Raw genomic sequence first — 13,286 nt, 5'->3', positions numbered from 1 at the left:
GCATTGTTGCTTCACAGCTCCAGGGTCCCAGATTCGATTCCCGACTTGGGTCATTGTATGGGGTCTGCACGTTCTCCCCGTGTCTGTGTGGGTTTCCTCCGGGTGCTCCAGTTTCCTCCCACCAGTACCGAAAGACACGCTGTTAGGTAATTTGGACATTCTGAATTCTCCCTCCGTGTACCCAGACAGGCGCCGGAATGTGGCGACTCGGGGCTTTTCACAGTAACTTAATTGCAGCGTTAATGTAAACCTATTTGTGACTATAAATATTATTAAATTAAACAAAGATATTAACTGATGAGGAAGTTGGATAAAACAAATAGAATAATGTAGTTCCCACTGATAGTAAGATGGTACTCGCTCTGTTTCTAGACAATGGTTTAAAACAAATGGCAGAAAACTGCAGTTTCAAATTTGGCACCTTTATGAATTCAAAATTTTATTCTTGTATATCCATGGCACGTCTCAAACCTTTTGGGTCACATGCAGTACTGCAGTTCCAACTGCTATGTGATGGACTGTCTGTAACCAAACTGGAGTGAGAGCACTGATATTCCAAAATGATTTCCCACTCAACACACATGATTGCTTTTCAAAAGCAGTCAGTGTTATCTTTGTCATCATAAGAAGATCACTTATTAAAGCAGCATTTGATGTTGAAAGATACATTTGATAATATATGTTCAGCATAAAAATAGAAGATCAGAAATATTGGCTACACAACATAAGTAGGTGAAAATGATGTCAAAAGAATGAGATCTAATTGAGGGAAGTAAGATGATAAAAGGTATTGACAAAGTAGACATAGAGCAGATGTTGCTCTTGTGGGGCAATGTAGAATGAACGGTTATAGTTTTAGGATAAGAGGTAGCAGGTTTAAAGCAGGGATGAAGAGAAATTATTTCTCTCAAACGATCGTGAATCTGTGGGATTCATTACCTCAGAATGTGGTGGATGCTGGGACATTGAGTAAGTTTAAGGAGGAGATTTTAATTAGTAATGGGCTTGAAGGGTTATGGAGAGCAGGCGGGAAACTTGAGCTGAGGCCGAGAGGAGATCAGCCATAATTGTATTGCAGCCATAATCGTATTGAATGGCAGAGCCGGCTCGAGGTGCTGCTCCTGTTGTTATGTTCTTGGGATTGAAAGATGTCGTGTTAAGATGGATGCGAGGTGGTGAAACCTATTAAAAGAGCTTAATTGTGCCCAGTGGCCTTTCCTGTTTCTTAACCATTCTGGTGCCAGGACTTTCCCAGCTCTTGATCATCAAACATAATTTCAATATGAAAACTGCAGTCCAAGCAAACACTTATCAACTCCCCGAAACATGCAAAATGTTGCAGCGAGTTCTATTCCCTGGTATATCGTTATTATTAAAATGTTTTCTTTTAACTTCCTGAACGTAATATTGAATGGAGAAAGAAATGCAATTTTAAATGGATTATATTCTAAGAAAAATGTCAGCTAATAAACCTTGAAATATTATATTCAGACAGCAAGTAAATTTCATCTGTTGTGCCAGGTTGACTTAGATGAAGTGGATTTGGTTGATGGGTTTTCCAATTTGTAAGAAATTGTCTCAGGTTGTTTCTTGGTGTGACTGAGCAAAACTGGTTTGGAGAATGTACATTTTTAGTAATAATAAAATAGATGTTATTTGCATTCTAATAGTGTGGACAGCTGCAAAATAAATCATTTCCGGTTGTGCGCAGAAGCTTGAGATGTATGTTTCGTGCTCATAGACCACATCCTTGTTTACAACTGAAAGCAAATGTATACTTCTATAAAAGCCTGAACCGAACATAATATAAATATTGAACATTCAAAAGTGGTCGTGCTACATCATTTGTCTTGCTACCGAGGAAGGTCACGAAAGTCATTCAGTGCATCATCACAAACAGCTGCCAAAATACAGCAAGCGACTGGTAGGGTCTGAGCAGACTGAATGTTAAGATCACCTAAAAAGCCATTTGTCTGCGTGTAATTGTGTTGCTGCATGAGTTTAGATAAAAAGCTAAGAAATAGTTGAGCCTCTTATGAGTTCTTTGATAATTGCAGTACGGCAAATTGTTCTTCTCAGTCTCCCTTGAGATTGCAAGTTGTGAGAAATATTTAAAACTCCAGAAGTCTACACTAAATGTCAATACTGTACAACTGCAGAAATAGAGTGAATCAAAATGACTGTTATTAACAAAATAGTCATGACAAAATTATGCATTTGAACATCCTTTTCCCTTACTTCGTGTAACCTTGAGTACTCTAATAAATGGTGACAATTTACTCTAAGTGGTGAGTGGGAGAGAAAAAAGAAGAGTGTACTCTTTACTCTAAACTATTTCACATCAAAGTGCTGGAATGTATCTTGTTTCCCTGATCAAGTATTTGGTCTCACCCACACAACCCATAGATTGCAAGGTAGGTGGATTTGCCACGCTAAATTGCCTCTTAATTGGGGAAAAAAAAGAATTGGGTATTTTAAATTTAAAAAAGGAGAGGGGTACAGAAGAGGTTTATCAGGATGTTCCCTGGTATGGAGGGCATTAGCTATGAGGAGACGTTGGATAAACTTGGTGTGTTCCCACTGGAAAGACGAAGGTTGAGGGGCGACCTGATAGAAGTCTACGAAATTATGAGTGGCATGGACAGAGTGGATAGTCAGAAGCTTTTTCCCAGGGTGGAAGAGTCAATTACTAGGGGGCATAGGTTTAAGGTGCGAGGGGCAATGTTTTTAGGGGCTGGTTTAGCACAGCACAGTGGGCTAAACAGCTGGCTTGTAAAGCAGATCAAGGCCAGCAACGCGGGTTCAATTCCCGTACCAGCCTCCCCGAACAGGCGCCGGAATGTGGTGACCAGGGGCTTTTCACAGTAACTTTATTTGAAGCCTACTTGTGACAATCAGCGATTTGCATTTCATTTCATTAGAGGAGATGTGCGAGTGAAGTCTTTTATACAGAGGGTAGTGGGTGCCTGGAACTCGCTGCTGGAGGAGGGGGTGGAAGCAGGTACGTTAGTGACGTTTAAGGGGCATTTTGACAAACACATGAATAGGATAGGAATAGGCAGATACAGACACTGGAAGTGTAGAAGGTTTTAGGTTAGACGGCAGCATGGTCAGCTCCGGCTAGGAGGTGTGAAGGGCTTGTTCCTGTCCTGTACTTTTCTTTGTTCTTATCCCACCCTCTAGTCCTTGTTCCCCCTAATTAATTCATTTTCCATTTACTTACAACAAAAATACATATTACTTGCATCTTATTGCAGAAATAAGCTCCAAAATGCTTCAGAGAGGCAGAAGGAAAAAGATGCATGCTGAGCCAATGAATAAACTCGCAGGGGTTCCCTAAAGCTTGGCCTAAGAGAAAGGAATTAAAAGAGATCTCAAAGGAGATGGAGTAAAAGGAGGTTACAAGATTGGCTGAATGTTAGGAAGCAGAGAATAATGGTCAATGGGTGTTTTTCAGGCTGGATGAAGGTTTGTAGTGGTATTCCCCAGGGGTCAGTATTGGGCCCTTGCTTTTCCTGATGCATATTCATGACCTGGATCTTGGTGTGCAGAGGACAGTTTCAAAGTTTGTGGATGACTCAAAACTTGGAAGTTTTGTAAACTATGAAGAGGATAGTGTTGACTTCAAAAGGACATAGACAATTTGGTGGAGTGGGCAAATAGGCGGCAGATGAAGTTCAATGCGAAGAAGTGTGAGGTGATAGCTTTTGGTGGGAAGAGCATGGAAAGACTCTGGGCGGGAATTCCCATCCTGCTGCACCAGTTTTCTGGTGCGGTGCGCCCCCGCCAATGGCGGGACTCTCTGCCCGCCAGCCGGCCAATGGGATTTCCCATTGTAGGCAGCCCCACGTCGTCGGGAAAATCCCGACAGTGGAGAATCTAGCCATTATGAAGTAAAGAGTAACATTTTTAAAGGGGTGCAGAGCAGAGGGACCTGAGTATATATGTCCATAGACCATGGAAAGTGACAGGACGGGTGGAGAGGGCAGTTAATAAAGCGTATAGTTGGACTTCTGTTGGCAGCTGATCCATCGCACACAGGGTGCATGTCACTTGGAGGCTTAGATTATGTCCCTTCTACCCAGTTGAAAGGCATTTAGGTAGGAAACAAGATAAAGAAATTGAAGCTTGTTGGTTTCTCCTCCAATGTGAATGTGGCGGGTTGTAATACCAGGCTGAAATCAAGTAACGGTTGGTTGACCCTCATGGCACGGCAATGGAAAGTATGGCCCTCCCTACTGCCTATGGAGCAGTTAATGCCATTTATCATAGGAGAATTTAAGAAACACGGCAACAGATGCAGGAGGACCTGTCCAGGACGATCGAGGTTGCAGTAACTCCTCTTTTGTGGGGCTTTGGAGAGGTGGAGAAACAAATGGAGTCATAGGGCGCAACAATTTGGGAGGTGGAAAGGACCACAGCAACCAGATTGTGTCTCTGGAGGCAGAGATAAGGATGCTGGCGGAGGCCCACAAAGTGTTGAAGGTCAGAGTGGACCACCAGAAAAATTGATCCAGGTTTCAAAACTGAAGAATAGTTGGGCTGCAAAGGGGATCAAAGGCACGAGCGCCACGGATTACGGACAAAGATGTTTGGGAAGCTGGTTGGGGAGGGAGCCCACTGGTTGCTGAGTCAGAGGCCGAGAGCTGGTGAACCACCACGAGCAGTGATCATCCGGTTGCATTGGTACTAAGGGATGGAGCGGATTTTGAGGTGAGCGAAATCTATATGAGACTTTAGCTGAACGGGTCATCCATTATGCATTTATTAGGACATCGGGGGCCAACGGACCTCAACGAGGCCAAGGCAGCACTCATGAGTAAGATTCGATTCGGGATGCTCCACGCGGGAAAGCTGTGGGTCACATTCAAGAGCAAAGAATGTTACTTTAATACGCTGGAGGGTGCGAATGACTTGGTTAGGAAGAATGGTTTAGAGGAGGACTAATGTTGATAATGTACAGTTTTGATGTTTTTGAAATTTGAATCTTCGGAGGTCTTATGGTTGCCTATGTTAGTTTTTTCGTTATGCTCGCTGTTGGGATTGTTCTGAGTCTCTTGGTTTGGGTGTGTTTTTCCTGGAGTGCATTAGCTTGGGTGGCGGAGTGAGGGGGAAGGGCAGTATGGGCAGGAGTGAGGGGGAAGGGCAGTTTGGGCAGGAGTGAGGGGGAATGGGAGTTTGGGCAGGAGTGAGAGGGAAGGGCAGTTTGGGCAGGAGTGAGGGGGAAGGGGAGTTTGGGCAGGAGTGAGGGGGAAGGGGAGTTTGGGCAGGAGTGAGGGGGAAGGGGAGTTTGGGCAGGAGTGAGGGGGAAGGGGAGTTTGGGCAGGAGTGAGGGGGAAGGGGAGTTTGGGCAGGAGTGAGGGGGAAGGGGAGTTTGGGCAGGAGTGAGGGGGAAGGGGAGTTTGGGCAGGAGTGAGGGGGAAGGGGAGTTTGGGCAGGAGTGAGGGGGAAGGGTAGTCTGGGCAGGAGTGAGGGGGAAGGGTAGTTTGGGCAGGAGTGAGGGGGAAGGGCAGTTTGGGCAGGAGTGAGGGGGAAGGGGAGTTTGGGCAGGAGTGAGGGGGAAGGGTAGTTTGGGCAATGTTGGTGGGGTTCTTTGTATGGCTCTTCAAGTGCGGTCGCCATGCTTAGAAGGGATGTGAGTAAACAGAAGCAGTGTCGGGGAGCGGGGTGCTGCAGGTTGAGTGGAGGGGGGTGGGGTGGGGTGGTCAGATTCGAGAGGGGTGGCAGGGAGCCTGGAATGCATTGGTTCCATTTATTCGGGGGTGGGGGCTGTAGTTGAGATGTGGCTGGTTGGATCGAGCGTTTGGAGGGGAGAGGGGGGCCTGGGGGAGGTATGGGGGAAGGGGGAGGGTAGTAAGCTGGTGACGCGTCTTAGTGGTTGGGTGTACGTGGGGTGGGCACACCAGCCATTTTGGGTGGGCCCAATCTCGCGGGGAGCTTAGATTTAGTGAGATCTCTGTATTAGGTTGGGATGGCGGACCTTGGTAGAGGGGTGTCCTCGGAGATCCACAGTGAGGATGGTGATATGGAACTAGAGGGACTTGAATTGCCTGGTTGAAAGATTCCGGGTGTTTGCTCAATTGAAGATCTTGAAGGCAGATGTTGTCTTACTGCAGGAGACACATTTGATGCTGAAAGATCAGACGAGGCTAAGGAAGGGATGTGTGGGTCAGGCGTTCCACTCAGGTTTTGATTCAAAGACAAGAGGGGTTGCAATCGGCTCTTTTTTTTGCAATCCGATAAGGTTCGATAAGTAGATGGCTTGTGCGGTGGCCAACATGGTCCTGGACCCGTGGGGGCGGTATGTGATGGTGTGTGGTGGGGTGCTGGCAGGGGCCTCTGGAACCTTTGTTTATGTACCTAATTGGGAGGAGACGGAGTTTATTAAGAAGGCATTGGTGGCCATCCCAGACCTTGACTCTCGTCAACGTGATCATGGGAGAGACTTCAACTGTGTTTTGGACCCAAAGATGGATAGATTGAGCTGCAAGTTGTGAGCAACTTTGAGAATGGCTAAGGTACTGGGAACACATGGGGTTGGATCCATGGAGGTTTAGGCATCCGGGAAAATGGGAGTTTTCCTCACTCTCTCACATGCATCGGATATGCTCACCAAAGAAAAGGACTTTGTGCAGGGGCCATTAGGACAGCAGGAGATAATAGAGTGCATTGGGTCTATGTGATTTGGGGCCTGATGGCTTTCTAATGGAATTTTATCAGTAATTTCGTTTTTTTTAAAAAGATAGGTTATTCAAAACATGTGTGAAAATAGCAACATATAAAATGCACATTCCATACAATCACAGTCTATAGTTTGTACAGTTTTTCGCCTTTTATCCCCTCCCTCCCCCGTGACTAACAATTCCTCAAACAGCGTCATGAACAACCCCACCCCAAGTCAAAGCCCTCCGTTGACCCCCCTCAATTCAAACTTAATCTTCTCCAACCGGAGAAAAGTCCCCCAGCCGGGCCGCACCCCTGCCAGCGTATCTGACCTCCCGTTTAGCAGGATCCATCGGTGGGCAATTAGAGAAGCAAAAGCCCACAACACCCCCTCCCCCTTTCCCTCTGGCAGCTTCAGCACTTCAGATATCCCACAGATCTCCACCATCGGGAACGGCCCAACCTCTGCCCCCATAATTGTAGATAGCGTCCCAACACCACCTCCCAACATCTCTCCAGCTTCTCGCAACCCCAGAACATCGGCGCATGATTCACCAGCCCCCGCCCACACTTCTCACACTCATCTGCCAACACCTGGAAGAGCCCACTCATCCTCGTCTGAGTCATATGCATCCTATGCACCACCTTAAATTGAATCAAGCTCAGCCTCCCACATGAGAAGGTTGAGTTCGCCTGCCGCATCGCCTCTCACCACAGCCCCACATATTGCTCCCCTCAACTCCTCCCATTTGTTCATCATTCTCACCATTTGTGCCCCACCCATCTCCCCCAACCACCCATATATATCTCCAATCCTACCCTCCCTCAACTCATCAGGGAGCAGCAGTTGCTCCAACAGAGTGTACTCTGGCAACCTGGGAAACACCCTCCCCATGTCACGCACTTGCATTTATCTGAACTCACTATTGCTCGGTAACTCAAACCCCTCCCAGGGCTCAGCCAGACTTGCAGACTTCCCTTCTGAGTACAAGTCCCTAACTCTCTCCAGCCAGGCCTCCCACCATTTCCCATCCACCCCCCACCCCCCGCTTGAACCTGTGGCTCCCGCACAGTGGCGTAAACACTAACATTCTCTCCAACTTAGAATGTCTCTTCAGCTGATTCCACACCCTGATCGTCGCCTGCAGCACTGGACTTCTCCAATACTTTCCCGGAGCTAACGGCAGCAGAGCGATCACCATTGCCCTCAGACTGCATCCTCCACAGGGCTCCACTTCCATCATGACCCCCCCCCCCCCCCCCCACCCCCCCATTTACATATCACCTGAATCCCCAAATACCTAAACCTCTCCCCAGCTACCTTTAAATGGCAACACCCCCAAATTGACTGCCTGCCCCACCACATTCACCGGGAACATCTTGTTCTTCCCGACATTTAACGTATACCCGGAGTAGGCCCCAAACCTCTCCAATAGTCCCATGATCTTACTCATACTCTCCAGTGGGTCTGACACAAACAGCAAGAGGTTGTCCATGTACAACGACACCAGATGCTCCCTGTCCCCCTCACAATCTCCTGTCACTCCGCAGACCCCTGAAGGGCCATCGCCAAGGGCACAGTCTCAATGCGAACAACAACGGCAATACCGGACACCTCTGCCTCATTCCACTATGCAGTCCAAAACTTGGTGAACTCATGTAATTCATCCGTATACTTGCCACCGGGGCTACATACAGCAGACCCAAGCACTCCACAAACTTTGGCCCGAACCCAAACATTCCCAAAATTTCAGAGAAGTACCTCCAGTCCATCCGATTAAAAGCCTTCTCTGTCACAATATGTGGATATTGTAAAGCACATAAAGGGTTATTGTAATGTTACTACTCTCGTCACTAGATGGTGCTATAGAGCAACCACATAAATAGCACATGCCTCCTTGACTTCTGGGAGATAGATGGAGAGAGTGGAAGAGAGCAAGACAGAGTTGTGAAATAGTTGAACTAATAGTATAGTTAATAAATTGGATGTTAGTGTAATCTTTACTTAACTAATTCCTTAGTAATATGTTTGAATCTAATTCAGTGTAGTGTAATAAATGAGCTTTCACCATCCTGAAAGACCGAGAACAAAGAACACAACATTGTCCACATCCATAGATGGGGTAGAGCTAGAGTGGGCTCCCATGCCCACATGTCTGTCCTTGCCCCCCCCCCCCCCCCACATCTACATCTGTCACAGTTTACCCTCTGATTTTAGTTTCTTTGCTGTTTGACCTTTCATGCGTTTTATTCTCTCTGGGGACTGCCATTAACACTCTGTTCCCTTGGTTTATGTGGCTATGACTCATCTTTCATCCCCTCACCCTCCAGTATAAATATCTCCCACTTTCTATGCCTTTTAGCTTTGACAAAGGGTCACCTGGACTCAAAACATTAAGACCCGCTGAGATTCTCAAGCATTTGCTCTTGTGGTTTCAGATTCCAGCATCTGCAATAATTAGCTTTTATTGAAGCCATGTCCTTTGGTGGCAAGTTTTGGCATATCAGTTGTCGGAGCTGCTGGAAGGGAAGGGGACCAATGTCTTGGCCTTCGCCTCTGATTGCCCGACGACAGATACTAGAGGCCAGCAATGCCACCAAGGGCTTTGGTGTGTTTGGGAGATGTGACAGAATTTCTACAAATGGAGAAAATATCATTTGTGCTTGTGGGGGGGGGGGGGGGGGGGGGGGGGGGTCAGAGGAGGAATTCCACTCGAGGTGGAGGCCGTTCGTCATGTTTTCAAAGATCTGTTTGTTGCCAGCAATTAATAGAGGGGAGGGGTTGCAGGAGATTGATTGGGAGGGAGGGGATTGCGGAGGTGGGGCAGGGGGGGTGAGTTTGAGGGAGGGGTAAGGGTTGTTTGGGGGTAAAATTAGTTAATAAAGATATAAAATGACACTCTGTAATATGGTTGATGTGTTTTTTATGATTGTGGAAAGGTTTGCATTGTTTGGATTAAAATATATTTTTAAAAATTAAAGCAGATACTTTTCTGGGCTTTATTAAGAGGATTATAGAGTCCCAGAACAAGGAGTCATGCTGTACCTATACAGGAACACTAGTTAGATCTTAGCTGGAATATTGTGTACAGCTCTGGGCACCACACTAGAGGACAGATGTGAATACATTGGAGAGTATGCAGAAGAGCTTTACAAGAATGGTTCCGGGGTTGAGAAATGTCTGTTATGAGGACTGGTTGGAGAGGTTGGGCTGTGCCCCTTGGAGAGAAGAAAGCTGAGAGGAGATTTGATAGGGATGCTCAAAATCATGAGGTGGCTGGACAGAGTAAAAAGGGGAAATTAATGGACTTGGCCTAATGGTGGGAAAGTATGGAATTCGTAATGTGGTCCCACAACATTAGCTTTGGTCCGATCAAAGTTAAACTTTAGGGAATTGGTGTTCATCCAAGTTTGTATGTCAAACAAGCACTTGAGAATAATAAACTCAAGAGAAAATTGAGGATATACTTCGCAGGTCTGGGAGCATTTCTGGAGAGAGAAACAGACTTGACGTTTCAGGTTGACGATTGAACTTAAGAACCGGATAGGTTGGTGTGAGAAGAAGTTTTGAGCAAGTGAAAGGGGCAGGCAGAAAAAAAAAGAGAAGGCAATATTTGAAATTGGGTGGGAGGCAGGAAAGATTTCATGACGAAGAGTTCATGATACAAAGGGGAGTGGCATCATTTGCTTGCTCTGTGCAAACATTACCAGCCGCCTCTGCCTCTATAATGGTGATTGCACTTAATTAATTAGTTGTGAAATCCATAAAAATGAAAGTTGTGTATTGATTTGATTTTATACATGTGCCGTGACAATATACTAATGCATAAATTGCTGCTGTTCAAATATTGCAAAACATCTAAATCTGACCAGTAATTAAATTTATGCCCATGCTCTTGGCAGATGTGCTGCTATTACATTTCATTACCAGCTCTTTGTAACAAACCCCTTCTTTTGTGGTCAGAAGTGAAGAAAGGACACTGGCTACTGTTCAGACTCTGGAGCAGCCTTCCTCTTTTCTGATGGTTTGAATTTGTCACTTTCTATCAGAGACCTGGGACATCTGGGAACTGGAAAGTCAACATTGAGACTAATCAGCCGGTTAGACTAAAGAAGTCCCATAGAGTGTGAAGCAGGAAATAAAAATCAGGGGACATAAGTAATGAAGATAATTAAATAAAGCTTATGGAGTTGAGGGAGAAACTAAAACAACAAAACACAAACTATATTTTTGAAAATATTTTTATGTTTAAAAATGCACAATTTTAATTTTCCTCTGTGGAAATATGGCTGTAAAGATTCTGTAAAAATCTGTACATTTGTAAAAAATATTTTTCAAGGCTAGAGAGGTTATTCAGTCCTTCTGGCTGAATGCATTATTAAAGCTCAGTTACTTTTGACAAAACACAGTTTCGCAATTCGTCTTGACAGTGAGAACCGTGGGTAATTAATTTAACCATGATGTGGAGATGCCAGCGTTAGACTGGGCTGGGCACAGTAAGAAGTCTTACAACACCAGGTTTAAGACTCACCTGATGAAGGAGCTGCACTTCAAAAGCTAGTGATTCCAAACAAACCTGCTGGACTTTAACCTGGTGTTGTAAGACGTATTACTAATTTAATTTAAGTTCAGATCAAATCGGTGATTTCTATATTGATTCCTTCTGTGAAGCTTGCAAAAGTGTGCCCTGTGGGGTGAGCAGGTTTTCTCTGACAGCAGCTTCTGAAAGTTTGCTGATGTGCGGAGGCCAGAATCTGCAGTCGGATTTTTTCCAGTAATAAACCTAGAGCTGCCACCTCACTGCTATTACTATCACAAATTCTGCACCTATGTGTTGGTGACTGGAGCTGTTTCACTCACTTTTTAGCTGAAGTTCCATGAATTCCATGTGATAGTTGAGTTGATGACCGTACAAATGTGGTTTAAACTGGTAGTGACGCGCACCTTGTGTCCAGCTTCGATGAGCATCTCAAAAATTGCTTCAATCCATTTCCCTGATGTTGCCGTATATGAAGAGGAACTGGAAACATTTTACTTCAAAAGCAGCTCGTTTACATGTTTCTGACATTTTTGAGGTCCAACAGCTTAAACCTTCATCAAAAATCATTTGATGCTTCATCAAAACTAATTTCTGCTCCTAATGCTAAGTCCCATCAGTATAGATAGTTTCTGTGAATTCTTAAAACTTGGTGGTGTTTACACCAATTATGTTGATTGTACAGTTTAAGATTTTACAAGATAAGCAACAATTATATGTGTTGATGGTCCAGGTATCAACTGAAAGATAATCAATAGTCTCCCTCTAATTACACAAGATCGAATGGCTGAAATAAGCATCAAACTATTCAAGTGCAAAGTTATACTTACAGTCTCTATGTTGTTCTCATATTCACAAGTATTTATCATCCTGTTGTGCATTTTCTATCAGAGATAGGTGACGTTGTGAGTCTTGGAGGCAGAAATATTACTGTAAAAATACCACTAACTCAAAGACATTCACTTTAAACTTTTGTTTGCTTGTCTCTCAATTGGAGAGGTTGGGGTATTTAAAATGAGCAGAGTGCAGATGTCTAAATTAAGCAAGCAAGTAAGTAATAATAATAATGGCAAAGCATTTATAGAAAGAGAAAGAAGTTCAGTTCCACATGTTGTATATCTTCAGAATATCTCACAATTGCTTCGCAATGAGTAAATTACTCTTGAAGTGCATTCATACAGCAAATTAAATGCATATCCTGTTGATTTGTTTTTGATGGTGGTTGAGGAAGGAATGCTGTTTGAACACTGGGAAGTCCTGACCTTCAAACAGTGATGTGGAGTGTTCTGTGCCCACCTGAACAAGCAGATAGGGCCTCACTTTAATTAATGTCACTTCCTAAAGAAAGCACCTCCAATAATGCAACACTGCCGTGAATACAGCAATCGAGTATAACCTGAGATTGGGTGCTCTATCATTCTACAATTCTAATAAGAAGTAGTGATTTTTTTTTGACAACTATTTGGGGTGAAACCTAAAATTCGCAAATTCTGTATCCGCAAAAGCCATAGAATTGTGATGATTATTATAAACTTTTAACACACAAAAGCTAGTTGGAATATATTGTTAAATTCAACATCAGGTGTGGCACAGGCATAAACTGTAATATTGCCACTTTGGTGAAACATTAAAAACTTAAAATACTTGAAAAATGTGGGTGCCTGTGATAATACTTGATGGGAAAATAGTTACTACAGTAGTAATGTTATCTTACATTGAGAAGGTTCGAGTAATGCTGGAGTGTGCTAACTCCTTTGAAATCTAATGAGATTTTCAAAAGGCAAGTGCAGTGTAAATATATTCATGTTGCAGTAATAGTATGTTTTATGCACTGTATTTTAAAGTGTGAAATGAAGAGCTGTGCTCATTTTCTTACAGGACCCTAGGGTTACTGGTGAAGCGACTGGAGAAAGGTGGTAAAGCTGAGCGTGAGAACCTGTTTAATGAGAATGATTGTATCGTCAAAATAAATGGTGGTGATTTGCGAAATACACGATTTGAACAGTACGTATCTTGTCCATATAGTGCACATTACATTATAAGCCCTACAGTAAGATATGCCATAACTTGTGTATATTCACATAG

At 44.3% G+C, this 13,286-nt stretch overlaps 1 protein-coding gene across 9 annotated transcripts in view; it reads left to right on the top strand.

Annotated features, from left to right (window-relative positions):
* LOC119966499 (partitioning defective 3 homolog) overlaps positions 1 to 13,286 on the top strand; it is a 939,848-nt gene that overhangs the window by 512,551 nt on the left and 414,011 nt on the right. For all 9 annotated transcript variants that reach the window (XM_038798290.1, XM_038798285.1, XM_038798283.1 and 6 more), the window contains one exon: positions 13,080 to 13,205. In XM_038798290.1, coding sequence (XP_038654218.1) covers positions 13,080 to 13,205 — 126 coding nt within the window. The remainder of the gene's footprint in view (positions 1 to 13,079; positions 13,206 to 13,286) is intronic.

The sequence above is a fragment of the Scyliorhinus canicula genome, chromosome 5 (genome assembly GCF_902713615.1).
Source record: "Scyliorhinus canicula chromosome 5, sScyCan1.1, whole genome shotgun sequence".
In the NCBI taxonomy this organism is placed as follows: domain Eukaryota; kingdom Metazoa; phylum Chordata; class Chondrichthyes; order Carcharhiniformes; family Scyliorhinidae; genus Scyliorhinus; species Scyliorhinus canicula.
The sequence above is the reverse complement of the archived record's forward strand: the minus strand, read 5'-3'. Positions and strand labels throughout refer to the sequence as shown.